Source organism: Rhipicephalus sanguineus, chromosome 7 (genome assembly GCF_013339695.2).
Source record: "Rhipicephalus sanguineus isolate Rsan-2018 chromosome 7, BIME_Rsan_1.4, whole genome shotgun sequence".
Classification (NCBI taxonomy): domain Eukaryota; kingdom Metazoa; phylum Arthropoda; class Arachnida; order Ixodida; family Ixodidae; genus Rhipicephalus; species Rhipicephalus sanguineus.
In genome coordinates, this window is record NC_051182.1 from 85139502 (window position 1) to 85161885 (window position 22384).

At 47.9% G+C, this 22384-nt stretch overlaps 1 protein-coding gene across 1 annotated transcript in view; it reads right to left on the reverse strand.

Moving 5' to 3' along the window:
- The window catches only part of LOC119398811 (neuron navigator 2-like), a gene marked incomplete at its 5' end in the record, with an annotated part of 180182 nt that extends 158870 nt beyond the window's left edge, over positions 1-21312 (reverse strand). The window contains 2 exons of the mRNA XM_049417430.1: positions 5724-5776; positions 21177-21312. Coding sequence (XP_049273387.1) covers positions 5724-5776; positions 21177-21312 — 189 coding nt within the window. The remainder of the gene's footprint in view (positions 1-5723; positions 5777-21176) is intronic.
- Between the last annotated feature and the right edge of the window lie 1072 nt (positions 21313-22384).

Genomic DNA, 22384 nt, shown 5'->3' on the forward strand with positions numbered 1-22384 from the left:
ACAAATTGATTGCCTAGCCAAACAACACCGCGGTCTTGTAGCACTGACCATACAACGAAAAACGAAAACAAAGACTGCAAAAAACGTTGTTTCTTTACGCCGCAATACAGCAAACATGCCTCCTTTACTCAACTGCACTAATTTCCGTGCTGTCGGTTATCTTTTCCAAACGTCGAAGGTATTTTGTTCTTGCGGAGGCCCACGAGAATACACGATGCGTTAACCTCACTCACACTGCTGAAATAGTACGGCCACAATTATAAAAAATAGACAAGCCGAAGATCTCGTTAATAAGTAGACGTGACGTCAGCAGGTGACGTCAAGGTAGCTCGGCTGAGCTACTACGAGGGGAAATAGTGAGGAAAAAAAAAACGAAACGAAGAGAAAAAGTACCGCCACAATGCGCCGTGGATTGCGGTACGGGCGGTGGCGCGTTGTAATCCAATTGACACTCGGATCACGTGTCCCTCGGCATAATAGAACAGCGGGAGTCACGTGCTACCTTTATGCGATAGAGATTCTCAAGTTTCTCCCCGTGATGGGGTTTCGTTCTCTACGCGAGTTTGCAACGTAGATCCGGCTGCGCGTGCCGCTGAGGCGGGAAGGAACAGAGGAATCAAATATATAGTGGTACTGAAGCGAACGTTAAAAAAAAAAGGGGGGGAATCGAATTGAAGGCTGTACGGTGCGCACAAATCTCGATTAGTTCCGGCCATTTACGTCACATCCGTTCTCTCGTCTAAGGCAATGGAGAAAAATAAAGCAGAAGCAAAACGGCCGTATTTCCCGTCCGTGTTCGTATTCCCAGTCACGTGGCTAGGACTAACATTGTGCGATTGTAGAAATTGCGGAGACGTGCTTCAATGCAAATCCACCCTTTTTACCAAGCAATAAAAAAAGGAAGAAAACGAAAAAAAGAAGAATTCAGGTTGTATCTTTGTGGCGCATCAATCTTGTGAAGAAGCTTGTTTTTTTCCGTCTCGCCACCGATTTACAAGGAAAATGAAACTTTGAAAAGCTTTCTTTCGCCATCTTAGGTTAACACTAACTTCAACTGCCGTGAACTTACTTTGCGCGTCTTCTCTGAGAGTTAGACACTGAGACGTGCTTTGTTGAGTTTACAACGTTAATTTTCATTTCATTTTATTTTCTTTAATGACGACTCAGGGAGACACATGAATAAAAGAATCGCCGAATACTTTTATTGTACAGTCGGCGTGAGATGTCTACAGACCAGTAGGTTTGAAAAACTTTGAATTTTCCAGGAATTTGGACTGTAATCGGCCCAATTACACAGGGCACGTTGTTAACGCGTTATAGAACGGGTCTGAAACCTAAATTCAACGCTGCCTGCCGAAGCAGCGGGAACATACAGCTTTTTCCAGTGTCTCGTGGTCTCTGATTTTTTGACGCTCTCTGTAGTACATGTTATACTAGCGTGCGAACTTGAGCTTGTTGGTACACATTCATAGTAAAAAACAGCGCGAAAACACAAGGACGAGACAGATGAAACGCTGGTCCCGTTTCATCTGTCTCGTCCTTGTGTTTTCGCGCTGTTTTTTACTATGAATGTTATACTATGTGCGCCGAGTTGGTATTTATCCGACATATATAGCTAATGAGGCGCAGTGCGAAATAACTTTCGAAAATAAATGTGAATACAGAAAGAGCGTAACATCGTTCTGTGTTCTCCTTTTTTTCCCCCGTAATGTTATACTACTAAATTGCAGCATATTTAGATAACCGTCGTAGTTTGGTAGTCTAACCCTTTCAGTCCCGATTTATTTTTTTTTGGTGTAAGCAACTGGTTGTGGTGACAATTTGAGATGAGGTTGATCACGGTAGTCCAAAAAGATGAAAAAAAAATATGTGCTTCACTTTTCAATCAAGAGTAATTGGCGACCGAACTAATTTGTGAATGAATTATTATTTCGTAATCTTTCGATCAGTTTTTCTTAATATCTTACTTAAAAATGATTTTGATGGGATAGCATAATACCCAATAGCCACAGTTCAAATTTTCGACACAGAACTATGATAAATGCCCTACTTCTGCACGGTGAAACAAGAAGTCGCCTCAGCGAAATGCGCGAACATGTGAACGAATTTCTTCGTTCACATGTGACCTCGCTTTGTTGAGTGTGCCAGGTTGCCACCATAGTTAGAGCAGAGGCTAAATATGAGCTCCTGAAGAAGAAGAAGGCTTTACATTACCAGGCGCTTGCTGAATGGCTTACAAGATTTATGATTCCAATTGCAATCGCTGGGCCTGAAGGGTTGAACAACACCGAAGTAAAAAATAAATTTAGTCATTGCAATTAATTTTGCCATCATAGGATTATCACCAGTTGCAATGGTTGCAAACATTTACATGGCAGTCATGTAACATTCTCTAGTCCAGGCTTTCGACAAAAGCGGTTGGCATGAATCGGACAGGCTCTAGCAAGCTTGCGTCGAGGAACAGGTGAGCATCGTTCATTTAGACCTCTTCTCCGTGGGCGCCGCCCTATTGCCTAGTGGGCGGCGCCGTCTCTGGTCTGGCAACCGACTGGCATGTTCAAAGCTCCGCACTTGTATAGAAGGTATGCGTGCGGTTGCAGTTGCAGCCATTTATTTTCGCTCTGACGCGCGGAATCTCGTATCAAGTGATGCAGTTTAGGTAGGAAATAACTCTGTGAGACGTCCTGAAAAGGTTTGATCAATTGAGGGTCAATGATGTTAACGTACGGCGGTGCGAACGTGTCGTAAGTGGTCGTGATCATATATTTTCTGCGCTGTCTGTCGTTAAACCGCGAAAATATTTCGACAAGGGCGGTCTTTTACAAGGGCGCTGCCGAGAACAAATTAAATGTATGATGCCGGTTACCCTGCTGCGAAGTGAGGTATTTCTCGTCCGTGCTAATACCGCTACATACACTGCAGCGATGACCCTGCTGAGCCGAGCTGCGAGGCTAATTGTTAGACGTATACCACATAATATTATAACATAATAAGAAAACGAAGCAAAAACAAGTCCGGTGGCTACTCCAGTGGTGCCTCGATGTTTCGCGCTTTACCAGACAGGGCCGTACTTGACCGCTTATGTTTGTTCGCCTATCTGGCCATATCCAATTGTCAGTTGACTGTGTGGGACACTGGGAATATAGGGTATATTTCGGCACTTGCCGATTTAGGACCTGTAACGTAACACAAACGATGTACCTTGAAGTGTCCGCAATCGCAAACACTCCGCGCTTGGTGATGAACGTCGCATATTTATCCAGAAAGCAGTTTCCTTTTTTGTGTAGTTGTTAGAACAACCAAAGACGGCGCAGTGTTTCCCGTTGACTTTTCGCTGGCTGACATCGCAATAAAAGAGAAGAAAATCCACAGATCGGTCTAAAACACGCAAGACTCGTTTGACGACAACGCCACTCGTCCAATAAGCACGAGCAGCCCGCACAGTACTCCGCGCCATCGCGCACGAGCCAGAAAGAAGGAAAGCGTTGGTTGCCAGACCTCGCCCGATGCAACGGTCTACTGGTCGGCAAAAAAACTTCAGCTCACTCCAACTCACTCAAGAAATAGATTCTGCGCTTAGAGCTCACTCGCAGTCGGACCGGACTCACCAAAATTTTCCTGAACGGGACCCACTCGAACTCAAGTTCACAAAAGTGCTACTCACCCGGACATGCTCAGACTCAGGACAGTCACGGGGCGAGCTGAGCCTAGGTGAGTATGAGTCGACCAATGAGTGAGTTTGGCGACCTATGTCGTCGTCTATAACTTTAGCGAGAGCGTATCGCCCACAGTGGGCGAGAAGTGGATGTCATGCGAAATCTCATCGAGTGGCAAAGCGTTGACCAGCGACGACTAGAGCTTTTGGACTTCCTTAGATAATGGTCACGAAGGTGACTAAGCTAATCCAGTCACTTCCGGAGTTGGGTATAAGGAATTATCCGCGAAGACCAGCGTCAGGAAGGAGGAAAGTTTGTCGGTACGTGGTAGCTGTTACTGAACTTGCCGGTTCATACTGCTTTCAGGCTCGTTCACACCTGCGACTGGTACCGGTCGCGCGACCAAGTTTGTCGTACAGCGGCTGGTCTCAAATGGCCGCGTTGGCCGCAAGGCGACTGATTTGGCTCAGTCGCTCGCTGCTCGATTTTTCAGTCGCGCGACTGCAGTCTCAAACGTCTGGACCAATCAGATGCGCAGGAACAGGACATCAGCTTATTTTACGGGGTAACGGTAATGCGAGCCATATGCGAGCAGACGTGAATTCTGTGGGGCGATGGCTTTAAGTCGAACGCAAGTGTGAACGTCAGTTGCGTATAGCCGCTTTTTGGTCGCCAATCGCAAATGGTCGCGCGGCCGGTGCAAGTCGCAAGTGCGAATGAGCCTTTACGGGTTGTAAATATTGCAGCCTCTTAGCAGAAGAGTGTAGGATTGGGCGTGTTGGTGCACCATAATTACGAGCCCTTAACAGAGCGAAAGAAACGAGGGGACAGAAGAGAGGACACAGAGCGCTATCTTCCTACTAAAGTTAGCGGGAAGTTAGCGCTCTTTGTCCTCTCTTCTGCCCCTCGTGACTTTTGCGCTGTTAAGGATTCGTAACCAAGGTCACATAGCACTAATTGACAATTAAGGGAGAATTAGATAAAGTGAGCGCTAGGGAGCGCGTTGCAGCAAAGTTTAGCGTTCGCATCGTTTCACGCCCCCTCATTTGTCGATTTGCGTTTAGTAGCCGTAACATTTAGTGTCTGTAAGACAAGTTTCGATCAGTATACAGTGAAACCTCGGTGATACGATCACAGCTCATACGAATTTCGGGGTGATACGAATCTTTCGTTGGTCCCGGCCAAGGCCCATTGGCCTGTAATGTAATGGAGTACGGTTGTTGCGAACAGATGTTCACCCAGCGACGTTTGATACGAACGTTCGCCACCACCCAGGTACGAAGAGGTACTGTCCGCGCTGTCGCGGAAGACGCGCCAAGCACGTGCGAGCGCGAGAACGCAAGCGTGGGCATGCGCGCCGCATCGCCACATGGTCAGAATCACGGTGTAAGAAAAACACTTTTCTTAAGGTCAGAATAAACCTTCACAGACGCGTCACGGCCTCCGAAGGTCGCGGATCACAACGCACCTGGTTCATTGATTAAATGCGCGCGTACGGGCCGTATATTTACGAGTACTGGTATGACTGCCGACATCTAAAAACTTTACTGACAATCATTCAGGATTCTTACAGACGTTGCCGCAGTCCTCACAAACAATAAATGAAAATGTACGCCAGCTTTCTTTTGTCGCCCGCTAATTTTTCATGCTTTCTGGTGATACGAATTTCGGATGATACGAATATTATTGGTGGTCCCGTGAGATTCGTATCACCGAGGTTTCACTGTAGAAGCAGAAAGGACACCTGAGTTGTTCTTTTTTTATTTTTTTTTACGCAGCGGGTGTACGACTCAAACACCTTGTCAAAGCGACGGAGTAGCGACCAAGGACATGTCGCATCACACACACACACACACACACACACACACACACACACACACACACAAAAGTGAGAGAAATGGCGTCAAGTACGGTTTTAGAGAAGTCTTGTGGAAATTACTGAAGATAATTCCCTATCACATATATTGGAACTATGTATTACAGTTTTCAGGGAAGCAAGTGAAATAATGACAAACGAAGTCGTAGAGAACTTCCCTGATCGGCATAAGGTATACGCACACGACTCACCATTTGGTCGTTCGTCTTGGGCTTTCTGTTTATGTCTGGCACCTTCACACCGGCTGGAAAAGAAAGAATGTTGTAGGCTTAGAATGGCATATAAATACACCCCAATCTCAAGATCATACTGTTGGCAATTGTTCATAAGCGATTAATGACCCAGAGCAACCTTAAACGTCCTCCTGTCCCTTCAAAAATTTTCACTCATTTAAGTGGCAGTACAACATAGCAAGCTGAACAAGAACCTGACGTAGTGAATTTAAAAAGAAAACTCACAGAGTCCGTTATTCGTTCGCCTAAGACGACTTGAACGCGAAAGCCATTTTCTTATATTCTCTCATCAGTCGATGTCTTATTGAACACCCCCCCCTACACACACACCTGCCCCCCCCCCCCCCTTCCCCGGAAGTTTTCTGCGCCTCAGTTGGTTTGAATTGCCTCCGGGAACGGTCTACCTTAGACGACGCGATAGTTTCGTGTGAAGACGTCATCATGTGATGTCATGATGACGTCACAATGACGTCACAAATTTTGGCGCCCTCCGACGCCATGACGTCACGTGATGACGTCATGAACTCGTAATCTCGAGTCATGCGACCTTTTGCGGCATTCGTGTTACTGCCGTCTCCGGCGGTCACTATTCGCGTTTGGTGAGATATCTAAAGCTTTCGCCTTCCGCTCCTCAGCGTACTTCAGGCATGCCATGGTTACCCCCGTCTCGCCTTCTTATCCCCTGAAAGCGTCTTTTATATGCATAAGAACTAAGACAACCCGCTACCATACTTTCTCTTGGACTAAAGCTACTTACAAAGGTTAAAGGAATGAAAATGAAAATACTAAAATAGCTTACGCCGAAAAAAAAATGTTTGCGGAACTGTCCGTCCAGTTTTTCAGAATGACAGCTCATTACTATAAAAAAAATCATATCTTCAAAATTTATTGTTTTCGATTTTTTGCCGAAACCCTTACGTCACGTTGTTGTAGCGTCGTATATTTTAAACTACCGGTTTTCTCGCATATAGGCCGTTGCGGTGCAGTGAAGGTTCCCCATAGAAGCAAAGCTCAGCCTTTAATTGCTATAGCACAAGATGTATACCGTATTTACTCGATTGTAAGGAGACCACAATTTCAACGCTAGGGGTGCCTTTTCATAGCGTCCAGGAAAAAAAAAATAGTTATTTTGGTATTCGGTTGTAACGCGAGGGTCGACTTGAGCTAGCAGTACTTTAGCAGGTAGCAACAAAAAAAAAACGAAAAAAAAAACGAAGACAAGCGAGGAACAAAGACGCGAGACGAGCGTTAGCGCAGTAGTTCTCAGGCCAGCTATACGGCAAATAGATGGCTCGAGCAAGCGCAGCCTAAATCTATGACGTCACAGCTAGCTGGTCCGGGAACGTCACTGCAACCTAACCGCCCGTTTTCTATCACTGAGCGATATTGGACCGACGGAAGCTGTTCTCCGATTAAGAGGGTAGTTGTCTTGCCTTTCTGCGATCAGGCGAACCTACACGCCTAATTTGCATATATAGCTCTATGTATTTTCTGCATTTGGTATTGCTGTAAAAATTGTGAACATTCCAGGAGTTAAATGATTGGAAGGAAAAAAAATGCATTGCCGGTATCATTTCTCTTAGCGGAACTGCTGTATTCCCACGGGTAACCGTGGGATTCCTCAATTTGTCGCTTATTACGGTGCGCACATGCAGCGTAGTATACTACTCAGTCTTGCGGACTCTGATTTGCGGGTGGAAGTTCTTGTTATTCTTATTTTCTGAACGGCTGTGCGGCTTTCCGCGCACTAAAACTGGAAATGGCAAGCATCGTCAGTAGTTTCAACTCCCGCAGAAGTGGTGCAGACACATATTACGAAAAACCAACAAAAAAGAAAAAAAAAACTACTGACCATCGGCTTTCAACTTGAGTGTATCGCTCGATTTTTCGTTGTTCATGCCCTTCAAACTCATCCTGCATCGTGATGCGGCTGCCGCGGTGCTCCCGTTTGGCTTTTCCCCCTTTCCCAGTTTACCCCCAGGCTTAGAGTTAGGGAAGGAGGGCGTCCCCTTTTGGGGAAAGAGGGAGAGACTTCGGAATACGGAAGCGGCACAATCACCTTCCCCTTCTCCCTAGATGGCGCGACGGTCGGCTCCCTTCTTATCCCCACCAAATCGCCGAACGTTCCGATGCAGGGCAGCCGCAGCAGTGGCGCCGCAAACGCGGGGGCGCCCTCGCTGACGACGGTAGTTGCTCGGGGAGCCCAATTGGCATTCCGGGTAAACAGATTTTCACCCGCGCACGGGCGCACACACGGGCACCGGTTGGAGACGTTAACGGTGCCTGCGTCCCCACCAACGCACGCGCTGAGTCACGCCACTATAGAGTTTTCGTACCCGACTCACAATTTACTCTGCCACTGTTCCTTCTCAAACCATCTTTTGTTTCTTTGTATTTTATTTAGCGTTCGACCCCGACCGATGTGTGTACTGGGATACAATGTAAGTGGGAACGCAGTTCGCTTTTTTTTGAGGCTTGTTCCTCGCGAGAAAGTGGCGCGGCTTGCCACGTTGTTGAGTGCTTGTGGAGGATGAAAAAGAGAAAAAAAAATAGTGTTTTATTTTGTATCGGTGAGCAGCTGTCATTCGCGAATAACGCTGTCACCACGCCGGCGCGCTCGCTGAGATGAAGAAAAAATGCGTGTCGACGGGCATTTGCGAGTACATATGTCAGGAATGTCACGTCACACGCGAGAGAAGTCGTGTGCGCTGGCAGCTTCCTCGTTTTTGATATTGCGCTTTCACTGACCGGAATGTATAGAAATGCATTCTTTTGAACAGAAGGTAATATTTTCCTTTTGTTTTTTCATGAGAGGCTCAGCACCTGTGACTACTAATACCGGTTGAGGGCGTCCCTTCAGATGTCTTTGCATAGGTCGGCAAAAAAAAGTGGCGGTTGCTAACACTCACTCAAAAAATATAAATTGTTCTAATGGCTCCCTCGAACTCAGACTCAGCAAAATTTTCTTCAACCGGAATCACTCAAATTCAGACCAGCGGCTCAGTCTGAGTTAGTCGACTCATGACGACTTTGCCGGCCTATGGCCCCTTGTTGAAGAATTCTTATAAATGCACTTTGGATTACCCAATTAATTCGTCCTTGAATGAAACGCATGTCTGCAGCATCTATTCCTGCCAACATCAGCAAAGTGTATATAGAGAAGCGCCTCAGGTATTACATGTCAACATTTCACATGCAACAGCGATGGCTGACTCATGTAAAAGGTGTTTTGAGAGTAGCCAGAGGTTTGACCTTGGAGATTACACACTGGAGTGTGCCACATTCAAAGCTATAGTAAGTTTTGTACAGGAAATTTGCTTCTGCGGTACGTACGGACGAACATTTATCGGCTGGTCAAGAGGTGGGGCGTACGGCATACCCTTTCCATGCGGACAGTCCAACACTGGACAGGCAGGCAGATATCTAAATGTACGACTGCAGACACATGACCGAAAATGCAGGAATGATGCCTGCAATTCACTCTTCTCAGCGTTGACGCATTCCAGTATTCGAAAAGACAGCAGTTTTAGCGAGACATAAGCAGGATAGCGAACGTGCGATAACTGGAGCCACTACTATCTCTAGAATGAACTGCGTTAGCAAATTTTTGTAGCGTTAGCTACACTGGCCTAGCCGAGCCAGTTTCGCGTGCCTCATCAAAAGCCGTGCTGCGCATGCGCGAGGATCAGTGATGTCGCGCACCGGAGCCGGCACCTCCCGCGCATTCCGCCGCCGCCGGTCTGCGCTTTCCAGAGGAGCGACGTTGTAGCCTTGGCAGACGTTTTGGTGCCGACGCGCTCGCAGCTACTCACCTTCGCCGTGCAGTCGCCGTCTGACACAGCGCTGGAGCCGCTTGATAGCACCTCTGACTGGCGTTTGCCAGTGTTGTTTAGACATGGAGAAGGAGAGCGCAAATGCTGCTCAAGGGCTTAGAAGAGCGGACAAGCTTAACGCATCGGATCCCGAAGTAGTTGCCTGGCAAAATAAACATACATGTGCCACATAATACGTATACCGTGTGTGTGTCATTGGAGCAGCAGTAAGCATGATAATCAAGCCAATCCTAGACAATCAGGAAAGCTAAGTATAATTAGCTGAACCTTTACTAACGCTACGTTATTCTGGCATAACCGAGCTAAGCCACTGCAACATTTTTTTCTTTCTCACCCGCTTGAGTTCATTTTATCAACGTCATATCCGTAACGGATGTACTTGGTGGACCGCGACATAACACACTTTCGTGTTCAAAAAAGAGAAATTGGAATGACACGGAAGTGATAAAACGGAGTAGCCATGTGCAATTTTAGCTTGAAGCGAAATTTATGCAGAAAAACCATATGCTTAGATTTAGATCTACTTTAATGAACCCACATGCTAAAATTAATCCAGACGGCGTGCCTTGCAATTAGATAGTAGTAATTTACGCAAACCCTCATTTTTGTTTGCTTTAGCATGAGCGTTTGTGTGGCGTTGTTCTAGACTGACGGAAGGCAGCGGACGTTATTTGCCTCAAAAAAAAAAAAAACTTACTTTTGTGCCATAAAATAACCGTACCTTTGTTGAGTCACTGCCGTGCATATAATCAATCGATGAAGCTCTGTGGTGAACTGTTATTTTTTATACTGTTACTCGAGCAAGAAGAAGTGCGCATGTGTTAAACGTCTCCGTAGCGCTAAAGCCCTGTCAGCCACGTTGCTTCCCGACTAAACTCAACTGCTATATATTTCGTGGAGAACTGAATAAGAAAAAATTTGCAGTGGCTTAGCTCGGCTATGCCAGGATATACGTAGCGTTAGCAAATGTTCAGCTGATTATTCTGAGCTTTCCAGATTGTCTAGGATTAGCTTGATTGTCATGCTTACTGCTGCTCCAATGACACACACACGGTATACGTAATATGTGGCACATGCGTATTTATTTTTGCTCAACGTCAGGTTGCTTCTTCATTCTTCGTACGCTGAACCGCTAATTGCCAGGCAACTACTTCGGGATCCGATGAGATAAGCTTCTCGGCTCTTCTGCGCCGTTGAGCAGCATTTGCGCTCTCCTTCTCCATGGCGTTACCCACCTGCAAACGCCAGTCAGAGGCGCTATCAAGCGGCACCAGCGCATTGTCAGACGGCGACTGCACAGCGAAGGCGAATAGCTGCGCGCGCCATGGTTACGACGTCACGCCTCTCGAATGCGCAGAGCAGCAGCGGCGAGTCGCGCGTGCCGGCGCCAGTCTGTCTGCCCGGCTACGACGCCACTCCTCCCGCTCTCCGCCACCAGCAGCGGTGAGCCGCGCGCGGCGGTGGCGGAGAGCGTGTGAGATGCCGGCTCCGCACTCATCCTCGCGCATGCGCAGCACGGCTCATGAGGAACCACGGGAAATCGGCTGCGGCTAAGCAAGTGTAGCTAACGCTACAAAAAAATATGCCTATGGGTATTCGTGCGAAGGGGCCTATTGAACTTATCGCACAGGAATACGGGCTTTCTTTCTTTCTTTCTTTCTTTCTTTCTTTCTTTCTTTCTTTCTTTCTTTCTTTCTTTCTTTCTTTCTTTCTTTCTTTCTTTCTTTCTTTCTTTCTTTCTTTCTTTCTTTCTTTGTGTATGTGTGTGTATGTGTGTGTGTTCTGCTTCCAGATGAGCAAGAAGGTAATGCTTAAGTAGTTCAGTCGCACTTCAGCAGTGCGTAGTAGGCGGAACACAAGCTAAACACGTACAAATAACACAAGAAAAGACGTCATACAGTGGGAAAGCGCAGACTGTCACCCAGGGTGAGCATCCTTTTCATTGGTAGATTGCGCTTCTCTCACTAGTGATATTAGGGTTGGAGAGGCTTCGTGCGTTGATTCGACAATGAAGAGCGTAGATATTACCAGAAAGCAGCAATTAACGCATTTTATTCGCCAACAATGGGCTCAAACCGCTCACAACGTAGTGCCGCTGTGTGCATTCGCATACGCGCCACCGACCGCCTATCGACACTACTGCATTGACAGTGCAGCCACCTATAGGCTCCGTGCAGACGTAACTCCGCTGCCCGAGCGAAGGCGTCCCTAGCGGCAAGAAGCGCAGATTTGCCGGGCTGCTTTCACGCTCGCAATGGGGTGAAATAGAGGAACTATGCCTTTTACGATGACTATACTTTTCGTGCTTTTAGCGCTTGGCCAGTGACCAGAGCGACGGTCCGTCCGCGTTGTCAACGCGATCAGTCAGCCGCAGGTGGCGGACGATAAGAACAATATAGCATAGAGCATCGCTCCGCGGTTGCACCCCTGCTCGCTCCGCGCTACCGCTGTGACGGCGCGAGGTATTTTCGCGGGCAGTTCGTTTTGTGCCGGTTGCGCTGTTCGTAGGAATGCCGAACTCCAGGAATAATTGCTGCGTGGTTGCGCGCAATAACACCTACAGGAATTCTCCGGGCACGCGTTTTTACCGGTTTCCATTTAGAGAAATCGGCGCAGCGAATATAGTGCCATGGTCGTTGGATGGAAAGCGTTTTTTCATTCAGCGGCTTTGACAGTGCAATTGCTCGTATCGCCAGTTTCAAGCTGCCGCTGAGTTCGCTGCCGCGTTAGCCCGAGGGCGATAAGCTGTGATTGTTTAATGAGCGAGGCGGCCTGCGTTACACGTGCGCAGTTTCGCTCAACGGGCTCGTCACCTCCGTTGTCTTCCCCCAGTTCATGCATTTTATGTTGCCGCGTTCGCCTCAGGATACACGAGGTCTGGAGAAAAGATGCACACGCGCTAACGCTACGTTCTCTGACAGCTGCTAACAATTTTGGAAGCAAACGGGAAAAGCGAAGCACCAAAGCACGGCGCAGTGGCTTGCCGCCGCCTGCGTCGTCTGCTCCCTCATCCCGCCAAATCTGCTGCCGTGGCCGCTTTGGCGCTGGAGGCAGCGCGCGACTGTGGCGGCTCCTAACGTATGCACGGTGCCCATAGCCCGATCTCGGGGCGATTACTGGATAGTTTCGAACATTGTAGGGCGGCTAATATGCCCACGCACAAGCTGAAACACGCTCATGTTACAGATTACTGAAAGAGTCCCGGGTTGGTTTACGAGGTTCCGTGCGCGAACTGCGACTGTGTGTATACATCGGTGAAGCCAGAAATTTCGAGTGACGGCTGAAACAGCACTGTAACGATGCGAATAATGAGAAAGTGTACTCCAACACTCTCGCCGAACATGCGAAAACCTCAGATTGCGAGATATATTGCGGCAAGGCACGTGTCGTCGCTACCGAGAAGGACCTGACCTCCACAATATATCTGCAATCCCTGATGATCGAAACAAGAAAAAGCACGCTCAACCGCGCGGACAATAACCTGCCCCTCCCTACATAGGCAATATGTCTAGGTCACGCGCTTTAGCCTATGTGAACTCTTAGTTATCCTTCCTTTGCTTTTATTGTGAACAAGGCTCCCGTTCTGGGTGCCGAAACGACAATAAAACGTTGTATCCTCTTGTGGTCGGCGTCCTCGACTTTAGACAATTGATTGATTCTTCCCGACCAAACGGCTGTCCGTCGAAGCCTTGATTTCAGCGTCTAATCGTGTAATGGTAACGCGGAAAGCGCCGTGCAACATTTGTAATAAGAACTTTTCTATCGGCGGCGACTGTGAAGTCGTACACACAACACATACTGCAAATAGTGGGAGGTGAGAGACATTCCCACTAGAAGTTTGTACTGAGTAAAATATTATCCTTGGCTGAGCAATGACTTCAAAGCCTTGTACAAAATATCTCGGAACGTTTGTTATTCCTAGAATGAGTCTTTTTCGCGACGCTTCAAGAGTGCTTCTCTTTTTTTCCCAACCAAGCCGACGGTAACTTTTCGTGCTTGATGAGGCCCCTGTGGCTTTCCCTTGAATGAAAACTCAATATATCCCTTATGCAATTGCCTTAGACGGCTCCAAGACGAAACCCAGCTGGTTCTTTTTTTTTCTCAGTCGATCCTTGCCCCCCTCCGAAAGTTTTCTGCACCTAACGTGCTTTTGCACTGCCCCCAGGGTCGACCCACGTTTGACCAAGCGAAGATATCATGTGATGACGTGATCGTGTGACGTCATAGTGACGTCATGATGAAGTAATCACGCGATGACAACATTTTACATCCCTCTTGTTGACGCCGCGGAGTGCCGATGCCGACGGTCATTTACACGTTTGATGAGGCATCTGTCTTTCGCCTTCCACGCGAATTAATCGGGAGTAACTTAAAGGGCCCCTAAACCACACAGAGGTCGAGGTTTGGTTGTGGCGTTGCAGTTGTGCACGAGTCTACAGCGAACGCTGGCGGAGTTGCACGCGCTTTCTCGTTTCGCTCTTTCCTTCGCTAGGCTGCGTTCGTCGTCTCGTCTATCCACCTCTCCGAGTGCCCTTCCTCAGCGTCCGAGGTGGAAAACTCAAGTGCGCGCATCTGCTAGCAGAAAACAGGCTCTTGTAAGCCCACTTACAGCGTCTGTTAGTCGCGAAGTCACTTAATTATACAGGCGACATCATGACGGCTGTTGTCGATAGAGGAAAGGCACGGAGAGGAGCAAGTCAGCGTCTGTTGGTGGTTTAGTGGCCCTTTAAAAACTGTGCTTCTTGAATAAATTTGTCCCGTCTTTCAAAATACACATACAAACGGTAAGTGTAGCGTATTTAGCACTTGTTTAACCGTTATGATGGACTAAAGGATTTGAAGCAAGACCAACGCTTCTTAAATGTATCTTTCTGGCGTTACGGGAACCGACAATTTTAATTAATCATTGGGAAGAAAACTGGCTGGACACCCAGATAAATAACGTTGCATATATAGACACTTAATGTTAGCAGCTCATATAAACGCTTGGCTCCGTGAGCGACACTATTTTTCCGGTGAACATTGCGTGTAGCGTTTGTGTATACTACACTGACGCAGTTTGTAAGTATTTAAAGGGCCCCTCACCAGGTTTGACAATTTTGAGCTAACGAGTGCAATGCATACACTAGGCGTTCACGATCACGTCTGCCAAAATTTGCAACGCTACGCGCCGCGGAAATGGGTCAAATTTCAAGGTGAACGCTGCTTGCCCTTCCTCTCGTGGGCGCGCGCTTTAGAGAATGAAGGGATGACGTACATGAGAAAATGGCCCTACGTAGATGGTAGTGCTGTGACGTCGCTCCTCTACGTAGACGACTGTGCTCTGACGTCGCCAACAGTAGCACGTGACACTGCGATAATTATTTGACACGACATGTGTAGTTTGTGTAATTTGTTGCTTGAATAGATTAATAAAACTTGAGAGAAATAATGAGACACACAAAGGGAATGTGTGCGTCTTTTTCATTTTTTTGTGAATTGCAGCGAGATGCGGGGCTAATGTGCCTCCCTTTCCCATGCGTTCGTGTCCCTGCGGTTAGCGCATCGAGCAGACGCCAGCCCTGGAAACGAAAGTAATGTTCTGGCGCGTTCGAGCACTCATTATGCTCATTTATTCTAACGCGTCCAAGTAAACGTTAATGCGGCACTGGCTCATGATACCGCCACTCTCGTGCCCGTACAAATGTCTCAACTTTCATGCCCGTCCCGTAGAAACAGGCAGTACACCACAGAGAACGCCGACAAAACGCCCACGGCCGCTACATAAAAAAATGGTAGCGGCCGTGCAACGCCGCTCGCGTGCTCGGGCTGGCTCGGGCACGTCATGCGCACGTGACCATGCATGCGCATGACGTGTTCATGCGTATGTGTCAAGTGAAGAGGGCAGGGAAGGGATTTGGCTTGCTAAGGCTACAAGGGGGCGAGTGGCAAGGGTTTGAAACTCGCCTCCTCTCATCATGGTTTCGCGCCGCTACAAATTATTGTTTTTCTCAGCTCGTAATGAACCGATTTGAAAAATTCTTGCGGCATACTGGTCCTCATTTGGCACGCAACAACTTCCAGCGTCTAACTAAAATTTGCTATGTGGCCTGGTGAGGGGCCCTTTAAAGGCCCCTCACCAGGTTTGACAATTTTGAGCTAACGAGCGCAATGCATAAACTGGGCGTTCACGATCACGTCTGCCAAAATTTGCGACGCTATGCGCCGCGAAAATGGGTCAAATTTCAAGCTGAACGCTGCTTGCCCTTCCTCTCGCGGGCGCGCGCTTTAGAGAATGAGGGGATGACGTACATGAGAAAATGGCCCTACGTAGATTGTAGTGCTGTGACGTCGCTCTTCTACGTAGACGACTGTGCTCTGACGTCGCCATCAGTAGCACGTGACACTGCGATAATTATTTGACACATGTGCAGTTTGTGTAATTTGTTGCTTGAATAGATTAATAAAACTTGAGAGAAATAATGAGACACACAAAGGGAATGTGTGCGTCTTTTTCATTTTTTTTGTGAATTGCAGCGAGATGCGGGGCTAATGTGCCTCCCTTTCCCATGCGTTCGTGTCCCCGCGGTTAGCGCATCGAGCAGACGCCAGCCCTGGAAACGAAAGTAATGTTCTGGCGCGTTCGAGCACTCATTATGCTCATTTATTTTACCGCGTCCAAGTAAACGTTAATGCGGCACTGGCTCGTGATACCGCCACTCTCGTGCCCGTACAAATGTCTCAACTTTCATGCCCGTCCCGCAGAAACAGGCAGTACACCACAGAGAACGCCGACAAAACGCCCGCGACCGCTGCATAAAAACAAAGGTAGCGGCCGTGCAACGCCGCTCGCGTGCTCGGGCTGCCTCGGGCACGTGACCATGCATGCGCATGACGTGTTCATGCGTATGTGTCAAGTGAAGAGGGCAGGGAAGGCATTTGGCTTGCTAAGGCTACACGGGGCGAGTGGCAAGGGTTTGAATCTCGCCTCCTCGCATCATGGTTTCGCGCCGCTACAAATTATTGTTTTTCTCAGCTCGTAATGAAGCGATTTGAAAAATTCTTGCGGCATGCTGCTCTTCGTTCGGCACGCAACAACTTCCAGCGTCTAACTAAAATTTGCTATGTGGCCTGGTGAGAGGCCCTTTAAGCCGCCGTCAAAACGTGCGCGTTTCACGAAAAGACAGTCGCGCCGTAGCCATGGCAACCAGCGACGCCGCAGCTGCTAGAGCGCCTGGCATATCCTCATGACGTCATGCCAAGCCGCACATGCGCAGTAGCGACAACCACGCAGCTGCTATCGCTGAGCCACGCCCAGCGACGGAGACACCTCGCTCAACCGAGTTCCGCCGCGCTTCCGCTGCTCGATCCGATACAGCCATGGGACACGCAAAGAAAGTACGTACTCCCGAAGAAGAAACAGTGCATCGTGAAGCGAGGCTTGTCGCTGTACGAGAACGGAAACGGCACCGACGAGCACGTCTAGAATATGCTGCCAGGGAAAGGGAGAACAAGAGACGACGAGAACATACTGCCGATCACCGTGAGTGGAATGCCGCGCGTATGCGAGCTCCACGTCAGCATCCAGCCTGCCTGAAATCCGAGTACGAGCGGCGCAGTGCTCGGCCACCTTCGCTGTGTGTCAGGCCTAGAGCGGCTGAACGCAAGCTTTCGCCTTTTGTAGCGTTAGCTACACTTGCCTAGCCGGAGCTGATTTCGCGTGGATCCTCATGAGCCGTGCTGCGCATGCGCGAGGATCAGTGATGTCACACAGCTGGCTCACCGGAGCCGGCATCTCACACGCTCTCCGCCACCGCCGCGCGCGACTCGCCGCTGCTGGTCTGCTCATTCGAGAGGAGTGACACACTGGCGTCGGCGCGCGCGCAGCTATTCGCCTTCGCTGTGCAGTCGTCGTCTAACACTGCGCTGGAGCCGCTTGATAGCGCCTCTGACTGGCGTTTGCAGGTGGGTAACGCCATGAAGAAGGAGAGCGCAAATGCTGCTCGACGGCGCAGAAGAGGCGAGAAGCTTATCTCATCGAATCCCGAAGTAGTAGCCTGGCAATCAGTGGTTCAGCGCACGAAGAAAGAACAGAAGAAGGCTAATAATCCTAGACAATCTGGAAAGCTAAGAATAATCAGCTGAACCTTTGCTAACGCTACGTATATACTGGCATAGCCGAGCTAAGCCACTGCATATTTTTTTTATGGAGCTAGCATCCGGCGACATTACGTTTTTCTTGGAGCACATCGGAATCAACCCCCAGCTGACCGGACGTTGAACATTGGCTTGAATGTTATGAAACCCCAGTAAAAAATAAAAACTCATAAAAAGAAGGCAACAAGTATCAAGCTGGCAATCGTATGCTACACATAAGATATCGGAGTATAACTTTATTTAAAGGGGCCCTGCAACACTTTTTGAAGTAATCATCGAATTACCTAACTGTTCCACTTCATTGCCACATGCAATGGACTGCCGAAAAATAAATTAGAATCCGTCAAGCACGAGCGAAGTTATAAGTATTTGTCGGACGCTTCAAGCGTTTTCATTTTCCTTTCGTCCCAACAAGAGTGCTGGAAGGTATACAGACACGTTAGAAACAGCATATGTGCGTCAAAACGGGCGAGAAGCTGCATCAAGGTGCGTCATGGTCTTTAGCCCCTTTTTTCTTTCCTTTGAACGCGCGTCTCAATTTAAGTGTGACCACGGCGCGCTGGTGTAATTCCATCATCATCATCATCATCCTTAATGCGCCCACAGCAGGGCAAAAGCCTCTCCCATGTTTCGCCAATCAACCCGGTCCTGTGCTTTCTGCTGCCACGCTATCTGAGCCCGCAAATTTATCAATCTCATCTACCCACCTGACTTTCTGTCTCCTCTTCGCGCGTTTCCCTTCGCTTGGAACGCAGTCTGTTACTCTTAAAGGGTCCCTGCAACACTTTTTCAGCATGGCCCTAAAACGTTGCCGATTGGTAGTCGAGGCTCCTGAGAACACGCGAGCCAAATATTATAGCGCAGCACGCGGCCTAGAATTTACAATTAATTTTCAAAGTCACCTAGAAATCTTTCCCTCTTCTTTCTAGCAATGACGTCATATACCAAAATGACCGCGCCATACGCCCAAATTCACGGCCATTGGCTGACTTGATCATTGTGAGCTGCATAGTTACCGAAGCCGCCACGTGCCCGTGCTCGCGCTTACGCTTGCGATCACGGTGAAAGTAAGCAAGCCGCGCGCTTGAAGAAAAAAAAAGGAAAAAAAGTGCTCAAGGTCATGACGAGCGCGTGACGTAACTTCTTTCTCCCGTGCCATCCCTCCCTGCGCTCTCGTCGGGATGAGAGAAGAGAGAAAGCAATTACAGCGTGCGACAAATCTCCGTAACTCTGCTCGTACTTGACGGATTCTAAAAATTTTTGCGGCGGTCGATTCGTGATATTCGTGAGGCAATAAACGTCTTTAGTGAAGTCATTCTATGGTTGCTTGGAAAAGTTGTTGCAGGGCCCCTTTAATGACCAGCGGTTACCTTGCCTACGAGGTACATGCCCGGCCTATGTCCATTTCTTCTTCTTGATTTCGACAGAGGTGTAATCCTAAGATTTCTTTCGAGATGATTTCGACTAAGATGTAAGGTGTAATTCTATGATTGTGTGTAATTGTAGCACAGTGCAGCCACGTCGCGGTTCCCGCGGTGGGCGTAGTAACCATGGAGCTCATGGTGCTCAAGTCAGCCAATGGCCTTGTCTCTGTGCTTATGACGCAGTAAATATGGAGCTTGTGGCACAGTAGCGAAGCCCGAAATCTTTTTTTTCTTGGGGGGAGGGGGAGAAGCAGTTTAACCATACTTTATGTATGTACGTGCGTGGGTTATTATGTCTGCGTGCAGATATACACATGCAAATTCCAAAATTTTGGGGGGAGGGGAAGGGTTTGAGCCCCCTCCTCCTCTGGTTGCGCCCCTGTTGTGGCATCATTTGTCGAGAGAAGAGTGAGCGATTTCCTGCCGAATTTGAAACTCAATTGTAAATTCGATGTTTTGTGCTGCGCTGTCATGTTTAACTCACATGTTCCCGGGAGCCTCGACTGCTGATCGGCAGCATTTTCCGATCATGTTCAAAAAGTTTTGCAAGGCCCCTTTATAGCAAGGGCCAAAGAAGTGTCAGGGTAAAGAATGAAAATTAATTGAATTAGCTCATTGAAAGAGCAAACGGTTTTCATGCCAACAGCTAGAATCGTTGCATCATCTGGCGCAGCAAATCGCAACCACGCGTTTCTTCCTGTGCGGCCTCTGAGATCCGCTTCGACAGCACGACGGCGCGCTGCCGGAGTTTATTGCGAAGGCAAGGCACAGCTTTCAGTTAGGTAAGCACAGCTCACCTAACTGAAATACAAAACAGACGCGTACCGTCGAAGAAGAACTAGCCCAACAACAAATTTTACTAAGTCACAGCTCACCTAGTCGAGTGAGTTTAAATTATTTGAATGAACTCATTGTAAGAGCACACTATTTTCTTGGTAGTATGTGCTACAGAATTGCTTTCTATCCCTCTAAAGTCTACCCAAGTGAACCAAAAGCACCAGACGCTAGGGGCTAGTGCCATTAAAGACGCTTACATGAAAAATTAAGGTAGCCCGAATTTTTTAAATATATGGAAGCTACAGTCGACAACCTCAAAAAAATTCTCACGGTCCCTTGTGCATTCGCCTAAGACAGCTCGAAGGTGAAAGCTGCCTTCTTCTTCTTTTTTTCTCTAGTCTAGAGTACTGATCCTTGACTCGGCCTGTAGTCACATGACCACCCGCGCATCTCACGGCTCTAGCCTCACGAGTTCTGGGTTCACTTCGTGTCTACTGGTTTAAAGGGATGATAGTGTGTCCGACTAAACGTACATAGCAACACTCTTTTTCCCTTTCTAAGTGCAGATTTCATTAGGCAACTCATGTAAACTATATATGGTATCTAGATTGAATTAAAAATGCATATAATATCATTCAAGAAGCAAACAGGAGAGAGTGGAAAGGCATGGAGGTTAACCTGCTCAGAATATTTGATTTGCTTTGTGTATTGTTTGTCTCTGCTACTCTAACAGCTGCTTATCCTTGCTTTATTTATTTGTAATCATCACCGAGGGTCCCGGTGCAGTCGTGCACTCTGGGACCCTCCTCTGTACATTTTACTCCCTGTAACATCCTTTCATATCATGATAATAAACTGATTGATTGATTGATTGATTGATTGATTGATTGATTGATTGATTGATTGATTGATTGATTGATTGATTGATTGATTGATTGATTGATTGATTGATTGATATACTGTGGAAAGGGATGGGGTAGTCTGAAAGTTTGAGGTGCTGACAAGTAGTCGCTTCTGTTCTTTCATAGAGTTGCGGTATCAGGTATAGAAGGTATGTACATACGTAAGTTTTCATACCGAAGTACCGCTTGTAAGAATCAGGCCAGAAATCGCGATGGGAAGGGGGGGGGGTGCGGAAGAGTGTGAGAGATGTGTTTGCGCTCACAACTGACGTAGCCTACGGTTATGCGACAGAAACAACGCGGATTAGGACATTATTCTTGACATGTAACGTGCCTTACCAACTGCATCGATGACGTCGGCGAGCAGCACTCCATCGGTGATGTCGCTCTGCAGGTCCTGGATGTAGCGCTTGTAGCGACTACGCTCCAGGTAGTGGTTCGCCCAGTCCGTGTATATCTGCACATAGTACAGCGAATAAATATTAGGTCATGTGGTAAATGAGATAATTATGATCGCGTCGTGACAGCATATATAGCGCTAAAGTGCGGCTAGGCCGGGCCACGATGTCACTGTGAAAAAAATCAATGAAAGCCTATTCCACGCCTGTGAAACCATAGTAAACAGTGGATCTGGCAAGAAAGCACCCCCACCTGGCGAAAATAGATTGAGTTCTTTCTTCATATTTCTTCATCTTCTTCTTTCTTTCATCGTTCTTCCTTTCTTTCTAAATTGCCCTTCTTCCTCCATTCTCTCCTCCTAACCCTCACATCACTCCTCCTCATCCTTACTTATCTTTCTTACACCTTGCTATGCTGAACTGAACATGGTTATGCTATGTTTTACGCTGTCACTTCCTCCTTTCCCTCCTCCATGCCATATCATCTTCTCCTCGCTCTCACTTCCCTTTCCCATCTCCTTCCTTGCTAAACACTATTCAAAGCTATGGAATGATTTACCCTCTCCCCTCCTCCTTTCCTTCTACCTCACCATCACTTCCCTTTCCCGACCCCTTGCTATGCCATACTGTGCGTGGCTATGCTATGCTAGGAGCTGCTTGGCACATACTGGCTTTCTATGGCGCATACTCGCCGAGCTTTGTGTCTACGACACCGGCCTTACTACAAACCTGAACAGCGCCACTGCTAAAATATTAACAGGACCACAACAACAGAAGCAATGACGACGACGTCAGAAAATGTTGAAAACGAAATATCTGCCTGTCGCAGTCCAAAACTGGAGTTTCATGGTTTCATCAGAACGTACAGTCCCTACGGAAAAAGAAAAGTGACCGGCGGCCGGACCCGCAAAATTTTGGCACGCGGGCCTGTTGTTCACGAGTACGCCGATAGCGAGATTGCCAAGCACATTCCATTTTCCAAAGCAGGGGTGCCCGGGGGACCGGAGGAATGCAGCCCACCTTGCTGTTGGCCCATCCGAAAGCCCATATTTAAAGAAATGCTTGTTCATTGCTTATCGGCAGATGTGGCTATGCGCATGATTTTTTTTCTTTTTTTCGCTGAAGTTGCGAGCAACCGTATCTTTATCG